This window comes from Vidua macroura, chromosome 14, assembly GCF_024509145.1.
Source record: "Vidua macroura isolate BioBank_ID:100142 chromosome 14, ASM2450914v1, whole genome shotgun sequence".
In the NCBI taxonomy this organism is placed as follows: domain Eukaryota; kingdom Metazoa; phylum Chordata; class Aves; order Passeriformes; family Viduidae; genus Vidua; species Vidua macroura.
In genome coordinates this window covers 9,183,902-9,211,777 of record NC_071584.1, presented here as the reverse complement: position 1 = coordinate 9,211,777, position 27,876 = coordinate 9,183,902, and the positions used below count along the sequence as shown (strand labels likewise).

General features: G+C 44.6%; 1 protein-coding gene across 2 annotated transcripts; it reads left to right on the top strand.

Moving 5' to 3' along the window:
* Nucleotides 1-544: 544 nt before the first annotated feature.
* Nucleotides 545-23,201, top strand: RNF128 (ring finger protein 128). Of its 2 annotated transcripts, XM_053990612.1 has the most exons (7): nucleotides 545-997; nucleotides 11,855-12,102; nucleotides 16,004-16,075; nucleotides 16,655-16,737; nucleotides 19,297-19,393; nucleotides 20,228-20,405; nucleotides 21,784-23,201. In XM_053990612.1, exons 1-7 carry the CDS (start codon nucleotides 559-561, stop codon nucleotides 21,918-21,920), a joined length of 1,254 nt encoding a protein of 417 aa, XP_053846587.1. In that variant the 5' UTR covers nucleotides 545-558; the 3' UTR covers nucleotides 21,921-23,201. The 2 variants fall into 2 exon arrangements, with proteins under 2 accessions (XP_053846587.1, XP_053846588.1); XM_053990613.1 differs by lacking the exon at nucleotides 16,004-16,075.
* The last annotated feature ends 4,675 nt before the right edge of the window (nucleotides 23,202-27,876 follow it).

The following is a 27,876-nucleotide window of genomic DNA, read 5'->3' as shown; positions in this document are numbered from 1 at the left end:
ACAGCGAGGGGGACTCCCGGATGCGCACCCCCCACAGCACCGGCGGGGCCGCAGCGCCCGGGGTCCCCACTCCCCGGGCAGCGGTGAGAGTCCATTCCCGGCGGGGTTCCCGCGGCGGCGGGCGGTGGTGCGCGGTGCCGTGCGGTGCGGTGCAATGGTGCGGTGCGATGGTGCGGTGATGCGGTGGTGCCGTGTGGTGCGATGGTGCGGTGCGGTGCCATAGTGCGATGGTGCGGTGCGGTGCGGTGGTGCGGTGCGATGGTGCGGTGCGGTGCGGTGGTGCGGTGCCATAGTGCGATGGTGCGGTGCGGTGCGGTGGTGCGGTGCCATAGTGCGATGGTGCGGTGCGGTGGTGCGGTGATGCGGTGGTGCCGTGTGGTGCGATGTGCGGTGCGGTGCCATAGTGCGATGGTGCGGTGCGGTGCGGTGGTGCGGTGCCATAGTGCGCGGTCCCGCGCGGTGCTGGGGGCGTGCCGCGGCGGGGGCGGCCCCGCTCCTCCCCCGGCAGCCGCGGCGGCGGCTTTAGGCGGTGGGGCGGCCGGGCCGGGCCGTGCTGGGATGCCGTCGGGGGCCGCGCTGCTGGCGCTGGCCGCGTTGCTTTGCGCCGTCCCGCCGCCCGGTCCCCGCGGGGCGGCGGCGGCAGCGGCGTGGACCGCCTGGCTGAACGTGTCATGGGAGAACGGCGTGGACCGCAACCGGAGCGGCTGGGAGGCGGGCGAGAGCGGCCTGTACGGGCTGGACTCGCCGCTGCAGCCGGCCGAGGGGCTGCTGGTGCTGCCCGACAGCCCCGACGCCTTCAATGCCTGCAGCGCGCTCACCAACTTCAGCGGGGCCCCCCCGGCCGGCGGCTCCCCGGCCTGGCTCGCCCTCATCGAGCGCGGCGGCGGCTGCTCCTTCGCCGACAAGATCCGCCGGGCCGCCGAGCGCGGCGCCGCCGCCGCCGTCATCTACAACTACCGCGGCACCGGCAACGAGGTGCTGCCCATGTCCCACCACGGTGAGCGCCGGGGAACGGCGGGGGGCTCGCACAGAGAGGGGTCCCCGCGCTCGGAGCGGCCCCTTCCCTCCCTCCCTCCCTCCCTCCCTCCCTCCGTCGGGGGCTGCGGGACCAGGCACGGCCCAGCCCAGCCCCGGCCGCACATCCGCGGCGCGGCTCCTCGGGAGCAGCCGGGAATGTCGCTGCCTCTCCCGCACCACAGGAGTTTCTGCCCGGACTGGCCAGTGCTGTTTCGGGCGCTGATGATGTTGTTTTTTCTCTGATTAATGAGTAACCGTGTCCGAAATCTGCGGCTGCTGCTGGGGCTAAGGACAAGTGGGCTCTGGCCGGACTGGGCCGGGCCCTGGGTTTCTGGCCTGAGCCTGTAGTCGCCAGAGGTGATGAATGCTGAGGTTTTTAATGCCTGTTAAGACTGTGGAGATGATTATGGCTGTAAAGTAGGCTGAGTTTCCATGCTCAGGTGCTGTTTCTCCCTGTGCCCTGCACACTAACCAGCTCAGACATAAGTGAAGTATGACACTTCTGTAGGTAACTTTTCAGCAGCAAAATGCCTCTTCTAATGTGAGGAGCTGAAGGCCTTTAAAGGTTGTTTTCCAGTTTGCACAGGCTGATAAGAGAGCTCCTCTTTTCTTGCTATAGAAAGTCTCCTACTTAGTGGAAGGTTTTTCCTGACCTGCCCATCTTTCAAATGAAGAATGAGGTTTGGCTGTGTTTTAGGCTAATGTTACCTGAGAAACAGACCTAGGCTGAAAGCTGTGTAAATGCCTTCTGTGACAGTCCAAGCAGGTGTCCTGTGTGTGACAGGGTGAGTGGCTTTGGTGGCTCTGTCCAGCTGTTGGACAGACATGCACCCTTGTGGGTGTGTGTTGGAGTTCTGTCAAGTGACACTGCTTTGGGAAGCCCCATCTTCTGGAGAGAAATTGAACAATGAAAATGAATACTGTGTCTTAAAGCTCTGAGTGGTTTGAAAAATAATTATATCCCTGCAGCAACACTCTTAGAAGGTTTGGAGAGCATTTCTGTTAGCAGTGGAGGCAAGTGTTTTGGTGAGACAAGAAAACAGTAGCTGCCTCTGGAGGTTTGCTGTCTTAATGAGCTTGCAATCTTAAAGAGCTGTAGGACTGTTGCTACTCTGCTTTAAGAATTCAAAACATACAGTCTGGATAGGCTCTAGCCTTTCTGAGGCAAGGCTTTCTTATGTAATCAAATCATCAGCTGACAAATGCTATTGAGATCTGACTATTGCTGGGCGAGTTCCTCCTGCTGAACTGACGGAGCGTCCCTGCCCTGAGCCCTGTTCGCTGTGTGCCTGCCTAATCCTGCAGCTCCTGGAGGAGCTCCCTTGGCACTGCTGGCCTGGGTAGGTCACTGCTGAACCTGTTCTTGAGGGGAAGGACCATGTGCTCCTGCCCCTCCTCCATCCTGCCTGCTGGGAGACTTACAGCATCTTAACCTTGCTGGGAGCTGCCTCTCAAAATGAGCCATGGGCTCTTGGCAGGGTTTGCTCCAAGAGGAGCTCCCTCCTTTCCTATGCTGTCCTTAAGCTTTCTGCTGAGGCGTTTATGTCAGAGTGGCTCTAACTGTCCTGATTATTCTGCATGATGGGATGGATACTCGAGGGCATGTTGAAACTTCCCAGCTGAACTGCAGACAAATAGGACAGGGACTCTTTGGAGAAGACAGCTTATGTCAAACCACTTATTTAATCTGCCTGAGTCTTCCTTGCCATGTCATAGCACAATTACTAAGCTAAGCTTGGGCTAAGCTTGTTGCTGCTGTTGCTTTTATTGCTTGTCCTTGTTCTAGTCCCTCACTTTCTTTCCTGTTCCACCCTCCCTTTTCTTATTCTCTGGACTTGAGTTCTTTTTCTATCCTTGTGTCTGTCTGCAAGTCCCTGTTCTTGGCTCTTCCCACAGCGATGCTCTTCCTTCTGTTTACGGGGCTTTGGTGGCACGCTGTGCTTGGGCCACCCCTGCCTTCTGCCCCTGCTGGGGGCCAGTGCTCTCTGCTCAAACTGGACAAACCTTGCAGGCTTTGAACATGGCACGGCCAGGGTGGAGCAAGCTACAAGTCATCAGCCTCATTTGGTTTGCCAGGTGCAGGCTGTTCCCTGTGTAACCCTGATGAGCTCAGCCTACAGCACTACCCCTCAAACTTAGGAGGTAAGAGCTGGTCATACTGCCCTTTGCTGAACTGTGCTTTGGGATGGCTCCCCTCTCCTGGCCTCCTTGGTGGCACTGGGTGCTCTAACTCTCCTGGAGCCAGGGGGGAAGGTGGCCGTGCTCATTAAAGAATGGGCTTTGTGCAACTACAGCTCCCACCATGTCTGGACTGGCTGTAGCTGTGCCAGTGGTGACTTTGCAATCTGGGTTTCTTATTTGGCTTCATTTCTGCTCTGACTGGGGCCATATGCCATCAAGTGAAACCAAGCAAGGCCAAACACTTCCTCCAAGCTGAGGCAGTGGGAAGTAGCAGGAGATGGCTTTGCTGGGGTGAGGGGGAATTAAACCAGCAGTACTGAGTACTCCCCTCTCTCCTGTGGGGCATGGAGCTGGCATCTGCCTGGCAAAGAAGGAAGATCTCTTGTGGGTGGGCTCTGATGAAGTGTATGGCACTATACACTTTTCTTCAAAGAACTTTGGTAGCAACAAAACACACAGTTATTAAGAGAAGCTTATCTAAAAGTGTAGTATGCCTTTTTTGGGGGGGCATTCAAACTTGGCTTTTGAAGCAACTTTCTTGTTTAGAGACTTAAATGGGCCTGTATTTGCAGCAGTTTGTCCTAGTCATCCTGCTTCAAGAGACTTTTTTCTTATAATTATCATGTTTAGTCTGATGAATTCTTCATTGCATCAGTGCTCCATATAACCTTTTGGTGTGCCAACTTAAAAAAAAAGAAACAACAAAAACTACCCAACAAAAAGCAGACCACTGGCAATTAAAACAACAGAATGCAGTGAATCAGATATGACCCAATCCTGCCTAATCGTCTCTAACACGTAGAATGTGAAGAATTTAATGGGGTCCAAAGTAAAATTTACTTTGTGGTTTATAAGCACAAACCTGTATCAATTAGCAAACTTGAGTTTTAACTGTGCACATTTTAAGATGGTACTGCTCTGTGTCAGGCTGAGCAGGGTTTCAAAGTACAGTTCTGTGTGCTCATAATTGCACCTCTCTGTAATCTCTATTGACCTTCTGAAAAAAACGTTTGATTGGAGAAAACCAGCAGCATGTGGGGAAAGAAGTGCAGGGCAAGAGTTGGTTTGTATTAAAGGTGGACCTTGCCTTAAGGTAGAATCAGGCTGTTAGGTGGCTTTGGCTTCAGGGCATGGTGGTGCCCGTGGGAAGCATTCTTTGGTGTTCAGTATTTCCTTGCAGCTGGTGAAGGAAGATCAGAAAGCAACTGTGATAATTTTCCTTGGTTTCTCTCTTATGGTGTAACTCTAGACTTGAGAAGCACATCACCTGATCGGCAGAGGGCTTATTCTGGGGGAACACAACTAAGTGATTCTGCCTCAAGCAGGAACAGTGGAGTCAGGCTGGCAAGATCTGGTTCAAGTGTAAACATGCATCAGTGGGCAAAAGGGGAAAGAAAGGTTAAATATGTAGCACTGCTGCTTAACTTACTCTGCAGGAGTTTCACTGAGGTGAAGCCTTACCTCCATATGTTTAGAGAGAGCAGTGTATAGCAGAGGTGTGTAGTTGTGCTCCACTGCTTTTTGTGAGGTATGATCTTCAGAAACAAGCTAAAACTTTGCCAAGAAATTAAAAGGCTGATGTGAGCTGTAAAACTGTTAAAGATTGAGTCAAAATTGTAATCCCAAGGCAGGCTGTGCTGAGACTTCATAAGCCTTGTGTAAACAAATAGTGTACCTCTCTTTGCAGTGAGTGAAGACTTGTGCTGAGGAGAGGAATGAGGATGGAGGATCTAATTAATGACACTTCCTCTCTCATGTTCCTTGGCCAAGATCATTAAGCCTTTCCTACAGTTCCTTTTTGAGAAGGACCTTGCATGGATCTGCTGTGCCTGGATGGTATCTGCAGTCTGTAGTGTCTGGAGTTTGTAGTTCTTTGCATCTGAGAATAGCTTTTTGATGTGTATGTCTGGAACTTTGTCTTTATGTGCTCAAACTCTTGGCTTGGTTCTCCTGCCTGCCTGGTTTAGAATAAATTAATGTCACAGCTGTAGTGGCATCCAGATAAGCAACTGTAACACATGGGTCTGGCTGGTGACCCTGATCTCCCACCTTCAGGGGATGGTGGGTTGTGACAGAGACTGGGGCTGCCCCCAGCACAACAGTCTGTGAGCAAACAGGAGCGGTATAGAGAAACTGGATGAGACTAACTGGTGCTCTTGACAGCTTCTGATCCCCTGCTCTTGCTCTTTACAATATAATTTAGATACCTTTATGCTGTGGAAAACTGCAGAGTAGGCATCATCCCTTAGGTAGCCTGGAATAGGTCTGTGAAGTGCCCTTGCACTTTGGGTTTACTGGGCTGCTGAAATGTGACGGGATGAATTAAAATCCTAAGTGACAGCTGTGGTAGCAGAGGCTTCATTGTGAGGGACATCGTGTCACTGAAACAATGACAGTGCTTCTTTGCCTCCAGCCTTGAATGTGCTGGTGAGCACACAGCAGTCAGCTCAGCACAGTTCCCCACTGTGTCCAGTGTGACCTGTCATCTTTTCACAGACAGATGCTTTCTGGCTGAGACTGTGCCTATTTACATCATTTTACCATTAGCTTTCTCAAACTCACTTCTTCCCAGTGAACACTTAGCTGCCACCAGCATGTGGAGAGCAAGGGATGTGAGCTCATTCTCATTCAGAGAGGGTGAGCAATATATTTACTAAATCAAAACTGCTGAAAACTATTGAGTAAACGTACCAAAGAATTTTCATTAGGAATTTTGCTTGCTGTTTCTCCAGGAGGTTTTAGTTTGCTAGATTGAAAGGTGGTACTTTAGTCTTGCAGGTACTGCTGACTGAGTAGCATGTGAAGAGAGCTGTCCTACAAGATCTCATTTATTTCTGTGCCCTTGAAAAACGTTACTGTCCTGGCTGCTGTTTTAGAGGATGATTTCACGTTGTAAATGTTCTAAGATTTAGGGGACGGGAGCATTTATGTAAGACTTTAAGGCTCAGAAGAGGGTGGGGGGGGAGAGAAAAAAAAGGGTTGGTAACTGTTGGATTCACTTGACAAATAATAACACTATTTAAACTGAATAGAGTGCAGGATGGTTTCCACCTCTAGTATTCCACTGTGGTGCCATTCAGGGAGGCCTGGACAGGCTGGAGAGCTGGGCAGAGAGAAACCTAATGAAGTTCAGCAAGCATCTGCACCTGGGGAGGAATACCCCCATACAGGCTGGGGCTCATCTGCTGGAAAGCACTCTGTGAAGAAGACCCCACATATCCTGGTGGACTCCTGTCCATGGTCAGCAGTTCTTGTGTTTTTGTGGCCAAGAAGGCCAATGGGATCCTGGGGTGCTTTAGGAAGAGGTAAGGGAGGTGGTCCTGCCCCTCTAATTTGCCCTGGTGGGGCCTCATCTGCAGTTTGTGTGCAGTTCTGGGCTCCTTGGTTCAAGACAGACATGGAATACCTGCAGTGAGTCCAGAGAAGGCCTGTGAAGATGATGAGGGACTGGAGCATCTGTCATACAATCAAAGATTGAGTGAGCTGGGCCTATTTAGGCTGGAGGTGAGAAGACTGAGAGGGGACCTTATCAGGGCACTCAAGTGTGTTAAGGGTGGGTGTCAGGAGGATGAGACCAGACTCTTTTCAGTGGTATCCAGAACAGGACAAGGGACAGTGGGCGCAAACTGAAACAGAGAAAGTTCCATCTGAATAGGAGGAGAAACTTCTTTAGTGTGAGGGTGACTGAACATTGGAACAGATTGCCCAGGGAGGTTGTGGAGTTTCCCTCACTGGAGATACTCAAAACCTGTATGGATGTGATCCTGTGCAACCTGCTCTGGGTGACCCTGCTTTAGCAGGGCATTGTACTAGATCTCCAGAGGTAACTTCCCACCCCACCCATTCCATGATTTTGTGTGAATGCTTGCCCCTGTATGTGGAAAGGCTTGTGTGTTTAGGAGGAAGAGATCAGACATAGTGTCATATGTCAAGTAAAGCAAGCTGAAAGTAGATTTAATTAAGCTTAGGTAATAGTGTGAGGAAAAAGGCAGTTCAGTCAAACAGTTTAGATCATAAGAGGCTGTAGCTTTAAATAACTGTAAAATAGCCTGAATGTAAATTATTATTTTATCTTGGTGCCAAGTGATATTTGTGCAGAACATGCAAAGAAGAGGAAGAAGGAACAAGCCTACGATGTCAGCTTATCCAGGCTTATATTGCTCCTGATCTATGAGTTCAATTACCCTCTCCTCTTGCAAAGGGGAGAGCTTATCACAGGGCAATAAAGGTGTTTCCTCTGACAGTGTCTGGGATGGAGGATGACTGTGGTCATGAGCACATTCCTGATGAGATTTTGCCTTGTTTGGGTGGATGACAGCAATCAGCACTTTATTTTTTTTTATCCACACTGTACGATGGATGAGAATAGAGCTGGCCTGCAGGGTCTGGTTTCATAGTGTCTTTGGCCATGGAGAGCCCTCGTGTCCCCAGAGTGGGGTGTGCTGCTGAGACTTGATGGCTTTTATGTGCAGTGCTGGCCTGTCATCTGAGGTGAATTACGTAAGGTCGGTAATACCAGCTCAGTCTGTGTACACTGTTAGTTTATTTTTCCTCCTACTGTAACAGATAACAGCAAGCTTGTACCAGCCTGTTTGATAGCCACCAGAAATCCCGTTCCTTACTATTCAAGTACAGCGAGATAAGCAATGTTCAAGACATTGTGTTTTTGTTTTTTCTAAACATGAAAGATAGGCTATCAGATACTCCTCTTACATGCCTGAGGAGCCAGGTGTGCTAAACTGGTACGAAATGGTTGGAGTGTAAACTGACAGTGTCTTTCATGTTAAAGAACAGGAGATAGCTTGATCTCCTAATGCCTTTTTTGCTGATGGTGGGTTTGGAGGGGTGCCAGGGGAATACGTCTAGCTCCTTTGGCATAAAGAACAACTGTTACTGCTCTGTGCTGCAAGCACCATATCTTGTAGATAAAAACAATGATCCAGGCACCAAGGCTGGAGCTGTATTTCATCTCCTGAAAGAACCTTCAGATAACATTTATGCTGTGGTTAAGGAGAACCTGTTCATTCTTTGAGAATTCAAAGTCTACACTTTCCTTTTTTTTTTTTTCTTTTTTTTTTTTTTTCTTTTTTTTTTTTTTTTTTTTTCTTTTTTATAAATATATGAAACATTCAAAATCAAAAGTAATTTCTTCCATTCTGCTTTTTCTGGGCAGGTGGCTTATGTGGTTGCCAGCTGGGGCTGGAAATGGATTGGTGATCCCACCAGCAGCGAGAATGGGGTGGGCGTATTCCCAAGTGGAGTGCTGGGAACACTGGGGTGAGCTGTGCAAGTCCTGGAGAGAAGCAGTGTGGCTGTGCCATAGCAGAGGCACTGTTTGCACAAGGTGCTCTCTGGACAAAGTGCAGGAGTACTGGTAAAACTGGGGCACTTAATTTCAGTCTGATTAAACATGAGGCAAAACTTCAGACTTTGAAAAAGCTGGGGGAAAAATGATGGGATCCAAAATGTTGGAGGCTGTGTGTGGCATGCTAGTTTATTCCTTGTTCTGAAACAACTTGCCTGCTTAGCATGTTTTATACCTTCTTAAAAATGCCCTCTAAACTGTTGCCTTCCTCTCATATTTTCACTAAATTGTGTGGTAGCTCGGTCTGTTTCCAAAGAGAAAAAGGGTCCATCAGTTTTACATCCTGTTCTTGGTAAATGGTGATAGAAACATTAGAGAGGTTTGGCTCTTGCTGTCCAAGAAGAAAGATCTCTGGAATTTACCCAAAGTTACACTGAGGCCTTTAAACCAGAATGAAGGGGTCTTTCATAACTAAATTGAAGCTGAATTTGTTTGGTTTAAACAATGCAAAATGGTTGCAATGCCTGAATGAGCTGAGAAATTGATTTTGAGTGAGGGTAGAGTAAATGACTTGGAGTTCTTGAGTTGGCTTTGGTCAGTGGATTTGTTTGGCCTTGAGGTCTGTACCTTGCCTTGATGTGTTTTAATGCATTAATAGATTGTGATTTTATTGCTAAAAGTGGGCATTTTTAAGGTACAGGTTAGGTACCTTAAAATAAAATATTGTGGGGCAAGTGGTCTCCAGGCCCTACAGCTTGCTTGGTTCAGGATAGCACTAGCACACAAAAATGTAGCACTGGATTGCAATAATCACCTTAAATGTGAAAAGGGAAGTGTGTACTAGGCAAAAGTTAATGCTCCCTGCTCTATGCCCCCCTTGCACATCTCATTTCTCTACTGAATTGTCAAAGCTGTAACTTCATGTTTAGGAGCAGAAGTGTACGGGCAGGACAAGTGAAATCTTTGCAGGGCAGAGTTTTGTATAGGTATTGATACTGCTATAAATAGATGGAACTGCACTCTACATCTAAGCCAAACTAATCCAGGAAGGTGAAACTTTGATCCCAGTCATGCTTTCTCTTTGTGGGCCCAGCGTGCTGTGCCCCAGCATTTCCCTGCCCCAAACCATTGGGGTTTGTGTGCTTTATCAACCCATTTCCTTCAGATTTTGACCAGCTGCTGCCTTCCAGTTTGGGAGGTGCCCAAAGAGGCAGGTTGTGTTTTCCTAAAGAGTTGAGTAACTTTCCCTCTCCAGTTTCACAGGAAATGGGGAAGGAAAGAGGCTGGGCAATGTTTAACTGAACAGGGCTTGCTTCTGTTCTGTTTAGCAATGAGCCCATCATCAGCTAAACAGGCAGCAGATTAATTTCACCTTTTAGTGTCCCTTAAAAACTGTTTCAGAAGCTTTAGCTGAACCACAAAACTTCTGCCCTCACGTCTGCCCTTGTGCCAGTGTCAAAGCCACCAGCTGGCCACTCACATGTGTTCATCTAAAGCAGAGCTGAAATTGCAACAGGAATCTCTGGGGTTGAGAAGTGTCAGTGAGGATTAAACCTGTCACTTGATGACATCTTGTGAACTATGCACTCTGAAACTTAAATGGAATATGTTTCTTTCTTTAAGGGTAAAACTTTTTCACAAAGGATGGCTTAGTTGCTGGACTGGTTTTGCAGGCTGATAGTGATATTTCATTAATAGGAATTGCTATTCTGTATCTTGTGTTGTGCATATGTGGTTACAAGATAGATTTACTGTGTGACATGCAGAAATATAGGGGAATAGGGCTTTTTTGCTTTTTTTAAGCGGGCTTTTTATTTTCTTGTTGTTGCAGCCTGTTCTTCCACACTTTCTTCCATGCTTATGAAAGCAAGTCTCAGCTTCTGACTTCTTTGCTTGCTGCTAACACCTGACTTCAGTTCATTTTATATGTGATGTATAAGCCTTAGTTCATCCTTAAGAATAGTTGGAGTCTGGGAGACTTATTTTTTTCTCCTCTCTGTGTGATGTCGTTTTCTTTACAAGGAGATTTCTGAATAAAATACGAGTTTTGTCCCACTGAGGAAAGTTGCTTGCTGTGTTGGATCACAAGCACTATGTGAACAAGATGGAAAACTAATAAACACTTTCTCCAGTGACAGCCTTTGTGGTTTAACACCAGTCCTAGGGTTTTTTGGTAGCTGAAAATTAAATAACTTTCAACAGAGGGAAATAACTTGAGTAACTCAGCAGACAGAAAAAGAATTGGTCTTCCCATTAAAGAGTGTTTGGCCAGAGGGTTAGCTAAAAATAGCACTCTGTAACAGTCTTTGTTCTTCCCCCATGAAATGTCTATTATGAATGTTTTGCAGGTGATGGTTTAATGCAGTGAGACTCCTGATTAGCTGGGCTCAAATCTGCTTTTCTTGTATTTAGTTTAGAGAGAGCAGTGATAATTTACTCATCACCCTTTCTCCCTTTTTTTCCCCTCTTAAGAGCCTCTCTGTTACACCGGGAGTTTTTAATGTTTCTACAAACAGTATCAAGTGTCCTCAAGCCCTTGCATGTCACTGAAAGGAAACCAGTTTGCTCTGGTCTGTGCTTGACTGGAGTTGCTTGAAATTTCTTCCTACCATAAACACCTTGGTTTCTTTAACCTGTCATAGTGTTCAATTAAGCCAATAAAACCTGTTGTTAAAATCAGGATGGCATTTGGCATCTTGCTCCCAACTGTTTAAAAGTTGAGCACATCTCCCTTCATATTTGCTTCCCTCTGAAACTGCAGTAGAATCTCATAAAAACACTTCACAATGCAATTTCCCTCAATAATTTCTCTATTGCTGCTGAAAATACAGAAGTGAAGGGTGATCTATGTCTTTGATTGCTCAGTGTCTGAGGAAGTACTCAAAAGTACTGTCAAATTTAGAAAAGAGGTGCTAAGAAGCAGCAGTGGAGCAGGGAGGGAGTTGGATCCATTACGGGAAGCAATCCCTATACAGATATCACAATCCCCAGTGACCTTACTCTGTAGAGGACTTATTTTTAACTTCGTGTAGTTCAAAGGCATGTTAAAATGTAAATCACCAAAGTGTTGTGTCTAAAATAGGACAGTCTGTGTCCTATATAGGAGTGAGGAATGCTGTGGAGACGAGTGAATCCTAAACGTGGTTCACTTACGCCGCTCACAGGTAATGGGACACACTTTCAGCTGGACAAGCACACAGTGGTGACACTTGTTCCATCGGCTCATACTGAATCTATAAATACTATTTAGAAACTTCCCACAGCCATTTCTTTAGCACTTGAAGCAGGACATCAAAGACAATGCCTCTGATACAACGCCTGGGAACTGAGCATGGATTCCCTTCTTTGCAGGTGCTGAAAAGATCGTTGCAATTATGATTGGCAACCTGAAAGGCATGGAAATCCTGCACCGGATTCAGAGCGGCTTGAAAGTCACCATGGTCATCGAAGTGGGCAAAAAGCGCAGTCTTTCCATGAATATCTTCACCATCCTCTTCATCTCTGTGTCGTTTTTTGTTGTGGCAGCAGCAACTGTGGGCTGCTATGTCTCTTACTCTGCTCGGAGACTCATTATTGCAAGGGCCCAGTCCAGGGAGCAGGTGAGTTTGTGTCATTGCTTTTTTTATACCCCTATCCCTCCATGGTGTGGGTCCTGAGGTTTGTAAGTTTGGGTTAAATACCAAAATTACTGAATTTGTTTGATCTTTAAAATGCTAAGAGATACATCTTTGCACAGCTTAAAACTTTCCTAAAGAATAGCCAAGAGTAAAATGCGTGAAGAAAAGTTGATTGTGCTCAGCTAACTGTGTTTCCTGCAAATATTCCCTGAACTGCAGTGTAGCCCTAATGCTGATGTAGTAGGGGCTGTGAGAGAGCTAAAGTGCTTTTAGCTGACCCTCTGTCTTTCTGACTGAAAGCATTCTGAGAATTACAGTGACAGACTCAGGGCTGGAAATATTGGAAGTTGTCATCTGCCTGTGACATGTAGCATTGCCACTCCTGGATGAAATATGGAGTTGTCTCTAACCTGATGCTGTTCTCTTGCTGACATTTGTGGACAGAGATGTAGTCTCCTGCTGATAAATCCCCTCCTTCAATACCCTGCCATCTACCTTAGTCTCACAGCTCTGTTTAACAATGTTAAATAAATCTGAGCAGGAAAATCTGGGTGCCCTATGCACTGTTCATTAAATCAAATTTAAATGTTTCCTCCTTTGAAGGTACTTAAGAGTGCAATTGTGAACTATAAGGCTTTCAAGAAACTGCAGATGTTATTAATGCCTCAGTGATAGCTGGTACTGAAAAAATCCAGTCTGCTTGGCTAGCAGTCTTGGGTTCCATGTGCACAAGGAGCTTACTGCAGATTAAAAAAATAACATTGATAAATGACATGCCAGTTCCACATGATTTCAGCAGAACTGAAATTGAGGAGCCCCAAGAAGTGCTTTGTAGAATACAAGAATATAAGAAAACTTCTTTGCTATCAGGGCGTAGAAATATACTATTCTGTCAAAGTGAAACTCAAAGACAATCTAGAATTGTTTTCAATTGTTTTATACCCTGGCATCTGAGACTGACCTCACAGTGATTAGGTAAATAAAAAATAACAAGAAAATGCTTCTTAGTTCAGGTGTACTAGTAAAAGGTGGTGTTACCATGTGCCCTGTTAGCTGCTGATTGGATTTTAGTGTAGATCCAGAGTTTGAGAGTTTTAAGTGCTTTGGCTCCAGGAAGTACTGAATATTAGTTAAACAACTTCCTGGTTTGTATGGTACATCTTGGTGGCTTTCCTGACACCGTTCAGCCCTTTGAAAACCCAGATTGCTTGGACTTGAGTGAATATTGAGAAAAGCCAGTCATGTCAGCTTCTGATCCAAGTGAAAAGAGAAGTTTAGTAGCACATCTGTCCTAATCTAACAGTTAAACCAGAGTAGTTCTTTCCTCTTGAGCAAGCTACACTGTGCAACCTGCTGGTTCCTTCTTGAATGCATCTTTCCTCTGGGCTTGAAATTCAAGTCTTCACCTCTGCAGTCTCTTCCTGCATTGGGAGGTCAGTGAGCAGGAAGGTGGAAAATTGAGGCAAGTGTGGTAGGTGGCTTTCTACCTTTCTAGTCAGTGGAGTACTGACAAATTCCGTTCTCAATATAGTAACCTTTCTTAATAGAGCAAAATGACCCATGATGTTATCTGTGGCCTGGTTTCTAATTTCAGCTCAAGTCTTTGCTTCCTTTGATTTTGTGAAGATTATATGTTGCAGCTGAGAAATTACCTAATTAATGGCTTTGGAGGAGGCAAATTGCTCAACTTTCAACAACTCAAAACTGCTTCGATGGCAATAGTTACCTGTGGCTACCTGTGGGGAAGAACTTCCTTAGGTTACAGGAGAAAAGCAGGAGTTCCCAACCTCCTCAGAGCTGGCTGGGCTGCACTGCCATGACAGTGCTCACAGGGTGCCAGGAAGGCACCCTTATGCAGAAAGGGCTGGAGGTAAAATTGGCAGCTTTGAACAAGGAAGACTTAGGACTGAGTGACTACAAATCTAATTTTCCCATTTAGGTACCTTACTACTTCAACCTGCCAGAGCCTGGATAGGAGCTGGGACCTGACCTGTTTCGTAATATCTTGATTCTATTTCCTCAACTTAGCTATTTTTTCTAGCTTTTTCTGTGCTGGGGCTTTATAGTTCTAGCATAATTCATGTTTCACATTCTCTTGAAAAACCTGGCTTCACAAAATTCTTTGACATTCCAAGCTCGAGTATCCTGGTAGACTATTCAACATAAAGCTTCATCTGCAACCTTTCTCCATCCCCTGGAGGGGTGTTCTGCTATACTTGCCAAAATCAATGTTAAAGGTGACTTTGTCATTGATGCATTTAATGAGGAGCAATTAAACTGGTGGCCATGCAAAACTTAAAATATTGTTTCAAGTAAATTATTAACAGTGCAGCCAGTTGGGTCCTGTCTAATATGCTTGGCCTGACTAGATGTGTAGATGAGATACTGTATGAGGGAGTACATTCCTAGAAAGTTTAGCTTTCAGTTAATAACAAGTAGTGGTGACAGTTCTGGCCATGTGTGAGAAGTACTTGTATTGCTGCATTCCTGCTCAGTTGATGTTACCACATTTGCTGCTCAGACTTTTGGGGGCCTCAGTAGGCAGCAGTTTGTGGCTGCTGCTCTGTGGCTTCAGTCTCAAACCTTGACAAGGGCAACATCATTTCAAAGTTAACCATAAATGATATTGATGTCTTCAGAAGAACTTCACAAACTTGCAAGAAAACCTCAGTAGTTCCTGTTTCTAACCAAATGTGCATGTCTGCATCCCTCACCTTTGGATTGTATATGTCTCTTCCTTGATAGTTTTTAGTAGCTGCCAGCTATTAAACTCTTAAAGCATGCACATGGATATTCTTATCTTAGGGCACAAAACCAATACTAATACAAAAGTAGCTCATTTTGTGCTAGGACTATTTGACAGGGTCCCAGGGGGATGTATAAATCAACTTGTTTGCTATTAACTGCTTTAGCACAAGGAATCTTATGCAGATTTGAATGGCCAGTCCTTGCAAGATTATTAGGTGTCAGCAACAGCCTTCATCCCACTTGTCCTTCTGTACTTGTGCCACCAGTACTACACTTGGAAAAGTTTCATGTAGCTGAGCTAAAATGCCAAAGGAGATGGAATGCTGGAAAGCCAACAGTGTGGGGCTCCTGCATGGAGCAGTAGGATTGGAGAAAGAGTTTTTGGTTAGCTGCAAAACTTGAGTCTAGTCTGTCCCTGAGGTAAGTGTTGTGTTGGGGCTGGCGCTGCCAGAGCTGCCTGAAGTGCAGCGGGTAGGGAGAGGACAGTTCTATTCTTTGAGTCAGTGGAACAGCACCAACCTGTGACCTTTACACAGAGCTTGGCTCCTGGGCTAATTCCTGGTACTGCAGTGACAGCTGGACAGCAACAGTTGCCAGGCAAGCTGTAAAGCAGTGGAGGCAGAGAAATAGTTCAGGGTATTGGTGCTAAGTGGGCTGATTGGTAAAGAATCTTTCACCTTTCATCAGAATGTTTGTGGCAGGAAGGTGTCCAAATGCGAGTATAACAAAACAATTGATTGTTGAACTCCATGTTCAGTCAGCTGTACCAAGTCAGCTTGAAAGCTTTTGTTTGTTTTGGCTGGGTCTAATGTGGTCAAGGTACTATCTTACATCTTCTCAAACTAAAACACCCTTATAATTCCTGTGCTTTGTGAAAAGCTTAGCTACAACCAAAGCGGACACAAGTGCTGTCTTGGTGTGTCATCCAGTCAGGAACTGCATCAGTATGTCCCAAAACTCAGTTTCATGTTGTCTCCACATAGTATGGTCATGCTTACTTGGCTTATTTTGATGACATCTGGGTTTTAGAACTGTTGCATGCTTGCAGTACGTACCTGTATTAGTAAATGAATAGGAAGTATTAGTAAATGAATAGAAAATGGCTGTGTCTGACCAGGACTGCTTTGTGTCACAGCGGCGGCTGAGGGCCAGGGCTAAGAAGGCCATTGAGCAGATGCAGCTGCGCACCCTGAAGGAAGGGGACAAGGTAGGACTGACCCTGTGATCTCCCCTGCATTACAGCACAGCCTTTGCATGAAGCCTGGGGAGTTCCCTAGTACTGGAGCAGGATGCAGAAGTCTCCCTGAGCCTGTAACTCTTTGGTGGCAGAGATAGTTCCTCTTTCAGACCAGGTCCTTTTCCAGGCCTCAAGACTTACATTCATATAAATCAGATTATTTTGTTAGCTGCTTGCTTGTAGTCTTGCTGATGTGAGAGGACCTAATTTGCTGGCATAAATGCTTAAACATAAACTAGTATCTAATCAGCTTCCCTACTCTTCTTGTAACTAAAACTGGAGGCAGCAATTTCTAAACCTCTACACTAGTGCCTCCAGTAATCCAATAATGGTTTCAGCTGGAATTGTAAACCATGGGTTTACACTTTCAATGCTTCTTTTGAAGTGTCAGCTTGACTGTGAGTAATCCACAAAGTGTGTTTATATAAGATTATATTTGGGAGCATCATGGATGACTTTAGCTAGACCCCTACATAAACTAAATCTGACTGGAGTTCAGAGGAAGCTTTCAAAGTGTGTTAAAGCTGTAACTTCATTTCACTGTTTTAGGAAACTGGTCCAGATGGAGATTCCTGTGTTGTGTGCTTTGAGCAGTACAAGCCGAATGATGTAATGCGTGTTCTGACTTGCAAGTAAGTTGTCTTCCAAACTGGCTCTTTATCCAAAATTCTGCCATATTTGTTAACAAACTTTCATCAAGTTGTTGTACAGTGAGAATTATTGAATATCTATCAAAACAATGTTTTGAACAACAGAAACTGTGTGAATACACAACTGTAGTGTTCCCCAGTGGCCTGTGTTCATCACTTCCCCTGGGAGTGGATTGACACACATAACTTGGCAGACCACAGTGTCCCTCAGTGGGATGCCAGGACTTTTTAAGGATTTCTTCCTTTTCTGGTGTATAAGAATGTTACCACTAACTTGTAGGTAATTGGCAAAATGTTGCCCGTTTCTTGTCCCTTAAATTACTGTTTACTAAGTGGGTTGTGTTTCTGCTAAATTTGTTGAAACATACTGGCTTTTGTAGTTTAGAAGAAAGCATTTCTATTCTTGTATGCGTCCTATGAAAGAGAGACCAAAATAGAGCTATAGCAGTTTATTTTTCTACAATGCTCTCCTGTGTTATCTCACTGCTGTGTTGCTGTGGAAGCCCAGTAGTGAAGTGAGGCTTTAATGTGATTGCTCCTAAGGTGAGCAATGAAGCTGCCTCAGGGCTTAAGGAAACTTGTTCTGTGGGATTTCCCCCTGCGCCTGCTGACTGGGACTGCTCTTGCCAAGGTTCTAAAATCAGAGGGCTGCCACATGAACTGCCTGAACTGTGCAAAGGAAGAGGTGTCATTGACCCTCAGGGAGGTTACAAAAAGTACTTGGAAACATTTTGATGTAGGAAAATGAAGTTCTGAAGAATAGAAAAATGGGTAGCTGCTGTTGTGTGCTGAGCAGTGCTGTCAAACACTGGCAAATCTCAGCTGGTGTTACCTGTGCACCAGGTTACAGTTTTCCAAAGGCTTTCTCTGCTCCCAAGCAGTAGGACCTCTAAGCTGTTTTGGTAATACAAAGTTGGTCTGCTAAGGTGTTATCAACCAACTCCCTTAATCTAATACTTTAAAAAAAAAAAAAAAGCCCAAACTGAATAACCTTTCAGGCATGTATGTTAATGATTATCCAGTTGTCTTGACATGCTTATGCTTGTGGGTAGTTTTGTTTAGTAATGGACTAAGTGCCATGAGTACAGAAATTTGTAGACAGGCTCCAGACACTGCCTGATAGGAGACCTGACTTCTCATTATTTTCCTATAAACCATGCTAATCTTGGTATGAACCTGCAAACAAAGCATGACTTATTTGGATAAGAGTGGAGTAACATCTTTTGATTGTGTTCTTTATACATGAATTTGCTGCATTTGCTCTGAGACTGCTTTTACATACATTTGTGATGTTTCCTTCCTCTGTGGCCCAAATGTAGCTCTCAGAGGCATGAGAGCTCTCATGTAGCTTAAAATGACTCATGGACTTGATAATCTTCACGAATGGTGAAACCTGCCAGCATCAACCATATTAAATTCTCCCTCATGTGAGTTATAAGCTAATATTTACTGCAAGAACATGCTTGATTTTGGTGGTTGACCTCAATACTGAGACCCTACTTGTTGAAAGCATTTAACTGTATCTATGAAAGAACCAATCAAAGGAATGTTCCTATGAATCACATTGATGGTATCTGAGTCCCTGGGGTGTGGGTATTTGCCAAGGGCATTCTTGCCCAGAGAGTCAAACTGAAGCCTTTTATAGTTGCAGAGGTTCACAAGTCCCAAGTATTAAGTTCAAGGACTTAAAAGGCATCAAGAAAGTTTCAGGTTTTATACTAAACATGATGTTGGTGCAGCTGGAAGGAAGTGCTGATTATGTGAGCTGAATCGGAGAATCCTTGGATCCTGCTGGAGTGCTGGCTGCTGAGCACTGGACGGGGTGATCTTTGTGCTTACCTCATAATAAGGTTGATTAATCCTGAGACGTGCTTGTTTGCCTTACTGTTTCTATTCAGGCTGAGGGAACAGGCAGATCACAGGATTTCAAGTCATCCTCCTAAATCTGTGGCCTAATTTAAACCCATTGTGGAATTGAGTGTCTTAATAGAAGCACACATTTGCATCTGTGATGGCTGAGCTATATTTACCTTCTTGAGTGTACAGCCTGCCAAATATCCACTTGGAATACACAGTGATTGCACAGACACAGTAAATGGGTGGGAGTACAGTTTATCTTGGGGACATAACTCTGTGAAATGATTTACCTATGTAATTACAACAGAAACAAATGCTATTTAGTTGTCTACATCTGCATGACAGAAGTTAACCTTAAAGCTAAGGCTGAGATGTCAATAGTTGTATAATTTAAATTATCAGCTGGGGATGTATTGTACACAGTTTTGGAAAAACCACTTTAGACTGTTTAGGTGTAGCAAAAATGTTAATGTTGAATCCTAGCAAGTTGTATCAGGATACTAATAGGCACAAACCAGCTACAGGCTGAAAGATCCATAACTTTCAGCTGAAACTTGTGGCAAAATAAGGTCATCTATTCTAGAAGGAATAAACTGTTGGTGTTACAAAAGGGTCCTTCATAGCTGGCACATGAGCAATCTTCCTAGTATGAAACCTAACCTGTTGGCTACCTTCTTCCACCAGCCATGTCTTCCACAAGACCTGTATTGACCCCTGGCTTCTGGAACACGGGACATGTCCTCTGTGCAAATGTGACATCCTCAAAGTGTTGGGTGTTGAGGTAAGCCAGCAGCCTGCCGTGGTGGCAGCTGCCAGTCACAGTGTTACACTGGTGTCGTGGCCACCCCTTGAGCTTTTTCATGGTGCCTCTAGAGTGCAGGTGAAAAGCACAGGTGTGCTGTGTCTGTGGCCAGATGCTATAGGAATAATTGTGGTGTCCCTTCTAGGGAAGCCTGCAGCTGACCTGGTGTGAGTTGGTATCACCTGAAGGCTTGGGCAGAATGTCAGCCAGAGCTGACTCATGCCTGACTGGAGAATCACTCTTAACTCTTGTGCTTACAGCTAAGAGTGTTTCTCAGATCTTCAGGCAGACTTTGATAACTCATACTGTCCTTGAAGCCAGCTTCTCTTAGTTGCTCAGTACCTGGAGCCCTTGAAAAGTGAATGTGCTAGCATGTACAACATTTCTGGAACTGCATGATTTCCTAGGATACATCAGGAGTTTCTGATGCGTTCTGTAATTGCTCGTTGTTGCAAGTGCCAGAGGAAGATGCTGTTGCCAGTGCCTGATGCTGCCTGGACCAGCTAAAATGTAAGCCAGAGTTTGTCTGGAGGAGGCAGATCTGCACTGAGTGGAAGGAAAACTCTTTTCCTGATACTGTGCAAAAATGCAGAAGCTGTGTCTGAACTTCCCACTCAATTAGGCAGTAACTGGTTTTCACCTCTGATGCACCTCTGATAACAACAGAGCTTTTATTCCATTTCACGTTTTTCCCTCTGTGTAAAAGTGCTCCAGACTCAGTCCTTGCTGGCATTGTTCTTCCAGAAAGATGTACCCTCCTGCCAAGTTGTAATTTAATCTTTTTTTTTTTTTTTTTTTTTTTTTTCCACAAAGATGGATGTAGAACCACAGTCTGAACCTGTGCAAGCCCCAGGATCCAGTGGCCAAAGACCTCTATCCACTGTCACTATAGTTAATGAAGAGGACAATCTTAGTGAAACAGCATCATCTGGATATGATTCTGTACAGGGACCAGATGAATCTGCTCAGGAGGCACAGGCACCATCAGAAAGTATGTCTACTGTTTCATCTGCCTTGCTAGATCGTTTGCACGTAGCTGCTTAGGCTGTGAATTAGGGGGAGTTGCCTTCATAGCATCTCACAGGGCTTGAATACTTTGTTTTTCAGGGTTATCTTAATCTTCCTTTTGTTTTAGCCCTTAGCTCTGACACTTGGTCTTTGTTTTCAAATGAAACACAACCTTAATGTGAATTAAAAGCCAAAGTCTATGAAAGAATAGTTCAAAGTCAGAGGCTTACTACTTCAAGAGCAAAGAGATTTTTCCAAAGATGTCACTTATCCCTTTGTCTCTTTGGACATTTCATTTGGATGAGTGAGTGTTGCTTTGCTACTAGATCTGTCTGCTTTAAGTAGTAACTTAAAAAAAAGCTTGTGGGGAGTCAGTCTTGCTGTAGCTTAGATGGTGCAAGATAGAGAAGACAGATACTTCAATTGAATTTCAGATTTGCCAAGACTGAGTTATCCTTGAATGCTTTAGAGAGTGTTAATTTGTAAAGAATATCAGATTTTCCAAATACTTTATCTTTTTGAACAAGAGCAAACAAATTGAAAATGTCTTTTTAGTGCTCAGCTTTACCAACATATACTCAGTGTTGCTGTTGGCTTTAAAAATTAAAAGGCTGCAGGTAAACAAGAGAAAGTAACTATCCCCTGAATTGTGGCATGGCCTTAGGAAGGGGATGCTCTATTTCCCATGGGAAGCCTAGCTGATGGGAAAATTTGGGATTTGCTGCCTGTCTCCTGCAGGACATGTTGCTACAGCAAGTAGTGTGTGTTTGGGAGTGCCCTGTTGAAGCACCCCAGTAGAGAAGAGGACACTTCCTATGAGCTAAGCATCAGAAATTGAAATTGCATCCCTCTAAGCAACTCAACGCATGCTGGGTCATTCCATTACATGGGTCATTCTCGTGTATTCTCACTTGAAGTGGGAAGGACACACAGGGACTTCAGCCAGACAAGGTTAGTCTGTAGGGAGAAGGCCTTCTCCAAATCAGCACGGGCCCCACTCAGTTTATCCTGAGCCTGGACTCTAGGAGTTGCTCTTGATGCCTGCCTTCAGCAGCCTTAAGATACGAGACCTGCTAGTATCCTCCTAGTTGGATTCTGTGGCTTATGCACACAATTTCAGCTTGCTCAGCACTACTGACCTGAGCAGCATGTCCAGAAAGGACAGGCAGTGGCAAGAATGGGCTCCCAAACTAACAAGGGGCAGCAGGAGAGAGGTAGTTGGAGCATGGCCTTGGATTTCCATCTCTGCAGGAAAATGCAGTTGAGCTAGTGCAAATCAAGTTTGTGTGGTTTGCTTTAGGACGGTAATGCTTGGCTGTGGCACTTTCTAACTTGTCTTGACTTGGTTTTCTTCTGGACAGATGACAACACACATCCTGTGAGTGAAGAATCCCAGCCCTCCACTGTGACTGTCCTTTCACATGGTGACAACCCAGGTTTTGAGGGAGATGAAACACAAGTTTGTGAAAGCAGAATTGTTTGTGAAGTCACGTTCTAAGAAGATGCCCAGCCACGTGGTGCAAGCCTTCTGCAAGGAGCTGCCTACTGCCATTCCATATAAACCAAAAGTTGCGAGACTGTAGCAGAAAATTCTGCATTGGCAATGTTTAGATAAATAGACTTGTCCAAATCGTAATTGTATTGTTTGCCTTTCTTAAAACTGTGTTTCCCACAGGAGTCTTAACACTCTCCAGATAAAGCTGTCTTAAATATAAAGAAAACCAGCAGATTTTAACTAAAACAAAAATTCCATCTTCAGCAAAGCTTCTCTACCGTGTTTAAGTGAGAAGATTTTTTACATCATAGTTGTCTCCACTGGGAATCGTTTTGAATTGGGTTTTTTGTTGTTTGTTATTTTCATTCAAGTGGATTTTCATTGTAAACAAATTAATTTTGATCTGTTCTAATACTTATTTATGAGACAGTTTTGTTTAAAGCAACATGATATTTAATGTTTCAGTGCACTGTTTGATAGGAGAAAGTGCAAACTAATGCTTGTCAAACTGGATTTTGTCCACAGTGTCTTTGGTTCTCTAGTAACCGACTGATTCTCTACCTCTCAACTCCAGCCTGCCAACCACACATTCCTAAAGGGGAAGAAAAGAGAGCTGCAAGCTGACAGGCCAAATCTGACTTACTGTAAAGGGAACAACTGCAGGAACTTTTCAAACCTTGTTAACGTTAGTTTGTTAGTCTGAAAGATCCTCAAGTGATTTGAGGAGCTATAACCATCTCTAGCACCAGCAATATGCCATAGTCCTGGCTCTGTGGGAGTCTGGGATGACTTCAGGAAAGACTCAGCTGAAGATGAAAAGATAGATTCTTACGAAAGGACCTGCTGTGTTTTGTTCAGAAATGATCCAGTCTCTGAAAAATGCTGGACTGTTGCTGTACATTGTCTTGCTCAAGTGCACAAGCTGCAGGGAGAGCCGATGTCCTGTGAGTGTAACAGGGGGTTGGAGAAGCTGTCCTCGGTGTGGAGTTGAGATGGGGTCAAGTAGGAACACTGGGTGCCTCAGTAGTAAGGGACTTGGCCTTGTCCAGTGAAGGTAACTAAGGACATCTTATAAATGCACTTTATTTTTTTACCTCTGCATCTTTGACTAGTTTCTATTGTTTAGTAGGATTTTGTCTTAGAGCCTCCAATAAATAACTTAAGAATCTGGGGGGGAAAGCAATGCATTTTCTTAGCTATAGTACAGATGAAATGGTTGTAAATGTTTCATAATTTGTATTGAATTTGAATATGTAAATGTAAATAAAACACTATTTTTGATGATCCTGACTGTCATAAAATATTACCAGCTCTCATGGAAGCAGATGGTGAATTTGCCCTGTCCCACAGCCTTGAAACACATGCTTCTTTTGGGAGGCCAAAAAGAAGCGGTGTTTGCTCAAAGTAATTGGAATAAGGAATGCTAGTTATGTGCAAGATGCTACTATTACTGAACATGTTACATGTTACTGAAATTGTGTTGAGATGCTAAAACCTAATAGCTGTGAAGAAAATCAGCCACTTTAGGATGTGTTCCGTGAGCTGCTGAATTGTGCTTGTAGGCATGTACAACGCAAGGCAGTCTGCCATGTGAACTTCAGACCAGACTGGCTGCATCTCACTTTTCCTTTGTCAGGTTGCTCAGCATCCCTTCCTTACTCCAAAGTCTATGTTTGCTTTGAGGAAAAAACATTTTAAAAGTTATTACTTGTCCTTTGTTCTGTACTCTACTATGATATACAGTAAAAGCTTGTTACTCTTCTGGCTGGTTTGGGAGCAGTTAAGTCTTGTATTTCTTTTTAGCTCAGTTCAAGTCTAGTCTAGAAAATACGAGCTGGTTCTGAGCTCCAGTTGCAAAGCTGACTATAATCAGACTCTACTCTGAAGCTGTGATTTGCTGTGATTACCTTTTTATTCTACCTCTGAAGTACAGAGCAGTGAAAGGAACAGCCAAGCAGTAAATATGCAGCACCTGATCACTTCATTCCCTTTCTATTTCACAAGGATGATATGAACTTACTGTGGTGTATAAGCTGCAATGTAGTAGAATCTTACGAGGATACAGTCTCATGAAATCATCTGCCAGTTTTGTGTTCAATAGGAGCAAAATTTGATGTTCAAGATAAAAAAGGGAAGGGATTCAGATCAATTAAATACATCGAAAGGCACTTTTTGGGTTGCTTTGTTTGTAGAATTCAAACTTTACATTTACTGCCTTTTAAGAGCAACAAACTGCCTTTCCCCCAGTACTTGTATTTCTAAGGGTAATGTGAATGCACTGCCCTTTCTCAAGGAATGCACTAGTGGAGAGCTGGGGGGGAGTGCAGAAGCTCCCACTGCTGAACCTGTCATCTGTAGGATCAGAGGACATCTATGTGATCTCTCTAGGCAGGCTTGCTTGCTTGAGTCACTTAAGCTACTTTTCAGAGACAGATTTATTTCAGAAGGAATTTTTTCAGAGGGGTTCTCATATCAAATGTGACCACTGCTAAAGGAACACGTGCAGGGTCAGTATCTGAGCAGTAAGTGCACTACTGCTAGGCAGAACTTAATGGTTCTCCAGTTTTGCAGCTTGACTTGCAAGTCTGCCATGTTCTTATCTGTGCAGATTTGTTTGTAATTAGTAGCTATGCAAGGGATTTGGTTTAAAAATGAAAGTGTAATTTTCATGAACACCATCTTGATACTAAACTTGAATCTGTTGCTGTCAGACTGCCTTAAAGAAATTTCAAAGATCCACTCTCACTTTTTTGTATTTCAATGTTTTCATGGATAGCAGCTGTCTTTACCAGCCCTACTTAGGGGACTGTGCAGCAAAATATTCACTTGGTTTTGGTGATGCCACAAGCTAGAATGTCTCTGGGTCGTATATGTTTATGTGTGTGTGTGCTGTGCCATGATAGACTCTTTCCTCTAAGCAAGAAGCCAACAGGAATGTGCCTGGGGCTAGGGTTGTTCCTGAAAAGCAATAAAAAGCTGCTGTTATTGTGCAATAGTTTTGAGGTTTTCTATAGATATGCTATAGCTCATGTGTAAGATAATGGAAATAATGGGCCCACAAATGGTATAGTTGCTAAAATGTCTGCCTGTTGACTGTGTTAATATTCCCACTGAGTCACACAGACATGTCAATTCTTCTGTCCCCAAAGAGCAGACTGAACAGGCTCTGGCATCACTCCAAGTGTTTACTCACTCCTTTAGGGAAAGGGAGGGAGTTACCCCTCTCCCTCAGGAATGCTCTGATCTAGACACTTCAGTCAAACACTTATGTGCTCTCAAAGAGGGACTGGGAAAGTTTTTTTATCCCTGCAGGAGAGGAAGCCTTGTTGCCTGGTGCTGGATTACTGTGCTGTCTTGTAAATCAGGCTTTACAACAGCAGGGCTTCATTCTAAATTTCAAGTCAAAATAATACCATTTTCTCATCTTGAGGAAAATTTTTAGGTGTCCCTATAGAAAAATAGTTTCAGATGAGAATTTTGCTTAAAGGGAAAAGCAGGACTTGTGATGAGGGCTGCAAACATATAAAAGCAGTTTGAGTCATAAGGGCAGTTGGACTCTTGACATAAAATGGAGAGATCAGTCTTCAGAGGGAAAATTCTGCACTTCTCAAGCGACCTAACAGTTGGACATAATAAATAAAGACATCTACCTTGCTCATGTAATTTCTTTCTGTGTTTAACACACCAGCACAGAAGGTAGCCCTGCCTTTTCACTCAAGTTTAGACTGATGCCTTTCCTGTGCAGATGTGAATAGGGCTCCTCTCCTGCAGGGGTGTAATGTCTGCAGTTTGGAAGAGATCGAAGAAAATCTACTGGCTTCAGCAGTTAACTTTGGTTTCAAGAGAAAATTGAAATCAAATTGCAGCGTTCATGTAGTGTGAACTAAAAATTATGTAATGCTCCTAGAGGAACTCTGCACTGGTTGTTGAACTGTTGGTACAGAGTGAAGCCAACATTTATTTATATAGCTGCTTATTTATGTAATTTTGACATGGTTATTTGAGGGAAGTAATTTACAATTTCTAGGATAAGTCTTGAATAAGTGAAAGAAAAATTCTGCAGCACAAAATAGATCTGTGTTGCTGTAGAAGGCATTGATTACACTGTAGCATGATTGTGCACTGATTAAGAAGGTTTTCAAGTGGCTATAAATAAATTCCTCCATGCCTGTAGAGGAGCACTCTTTGTATCTGAACAGTATTTGATTAAGAATCCAGTGCCTGAGGGAACTGGAAAAGAGAAAGACATTCAAGACTTTGAAACATGGAGAGAAATACAAACCAGACATTTTCCAAGCAGTAGCATTTTACTGTTAAATATTAACCAATTAACAAAGTTTGAATGTTATATAAGCAAGTAACACATGTCCTAACGTGTCCAGTATGTGTGTGAGTCACCAAAAGGCAAGCTCTGGGTAGGAAATGCCAAGGGCATCTCTCCTTAAAATTAGCACCAGAATTAGAAGATCTGTGTTAGGTCCTTAATTTCCTGTATCCAGGGGCTTGTCTAATTGGGGAAAATTAAATGGTAAACACTCTCTCTGGGAATGCTCTTAGAGGAGCAGGAACCGTGCAGGAACCACTCAGTCAGTTCACTGGTAAATCCCCAGCAATGTCTGTTACTCGTGGCTTCAGGTGGGGGATTGAAGACACTGCCTCCTGAATTGCTGCGTGCCAGAGTATCAGGGACTCTCCTTAATGTTTGATCTATCTTAGTTACCATGTGCTGGCTAATGACTTTTATTTTTCTTTTCTAGTAAAGGTAGACCACCAGAAATTTGTTGCTTCCTTTTCTGTTATAAAAACAAGTAAAAGAATTGTAATAGTTAAACCTATATTCAGTCCCCAAAGTACAGCTTTGTAATTCTACAGCTTCTATTGCTGTGATGCAATGAGTGACTGAAAGAAAAGGAGAAAAAGTCTCATGCCAGTGCAATTCACCCATTTTTGAAGCTTCCTGTGAGTTAAATGTGATTGCACACTTGGGTCTGCTTGCACACTGGTCCTTTTGTAGGTGGTTGCTTGTGCAGCTGGAAGTAGATGGGTATTGCCAAATAATTTCTGTGACTGCTTGGCAAAACCTCACTGTGCCCGTGCTCACAAATAGCCCAGTGCTAGCAGCAGCATTTTTGGTAGTCAAGTACTATTGAAAAGCATGAAGGAAGGCAGCATAAAGCAAAAGTGCCATGGTTGCAATGTACAATTAGTGCATAATGGGCATAATTTTTTTTTAGAAAGAGTTCAAAGCAGAGGCTGAATTTAAACAGCTCTGCTGAATTTTTTGTATGACACACAATCAATAAAGCATTATCCTTGAAATTCTTAGGAAGGTCAATTATGCTGGAAATAGAGTGCTAAGGAAAGTGCACAGAAGTTTTTGGGAAACTGGAAGATCTAGTCACTCCATATGTACTGAATGACAGACTGTGTTAGGAGCAGGAGCGAATCTTACATGGAGGTGGGAAAAGATGGCAATTCTGGAAAGTTCTCGGCACCAGAGACTGGAGCAGAGGAGGCAGTGGGGCGTCCAGCCCTCTGGTTTTTTTGTGTTTTTTGTCAGCCTGTCTCTGCACCCCAAACCCCGCCTGCAGTGGAAAACACACCTGGGCGCCAAACCCCGTCTCCAGTGACGTTTGTCTGTCCTGTGGACTGAAAATGGAGTCAGGTGTGGCCAGAACTGAACACGGGACGTGTGCCATGGGCAGAGCGGCCGCAGCAGCTTCTGCCCCGCCTGGGGCAGGGGCGGTGCGGTGCTGTGTGCGGGAGCGCCGGAGAGCCCTCCCCGGGGCACACACAGCCGGGACTCGGACCCCCGGCCCCGCTCCGGGACACCGCACAGCCCGGACCCCGGCCCCGCTCCGGGACACCGCACAGCCCGGATCGCCGGGACACCGCACAGCCCGGACCCCGGCCCCGCTCCGGGACACCGCACAGCCCGGATCGCCGGGACACCGCACAG

Coding starts and splice junctions, on each gene's coding strand:
- RNF128 (XM_053990612.1), top strand. CDS start 559: ATGCCGTCGGGGGCCGCGCTGCTGGCGCTGGCCGCGTTGCTTTGCGCC. Junction 19,394..20,227: donor TCAAAGTGTTGGGTGTTGAG/GTAAGCCAGCAG, acceptor TTTTCCACAAAG/ATGGATGTAGAACCACAGTC. Junction 20,406..21,783: donor GGCACAGGCACCATCAGAAA/GTATGTCTACTG, acceptor TCTTCTGGACAG/ATGACAACACACATCCTGTG.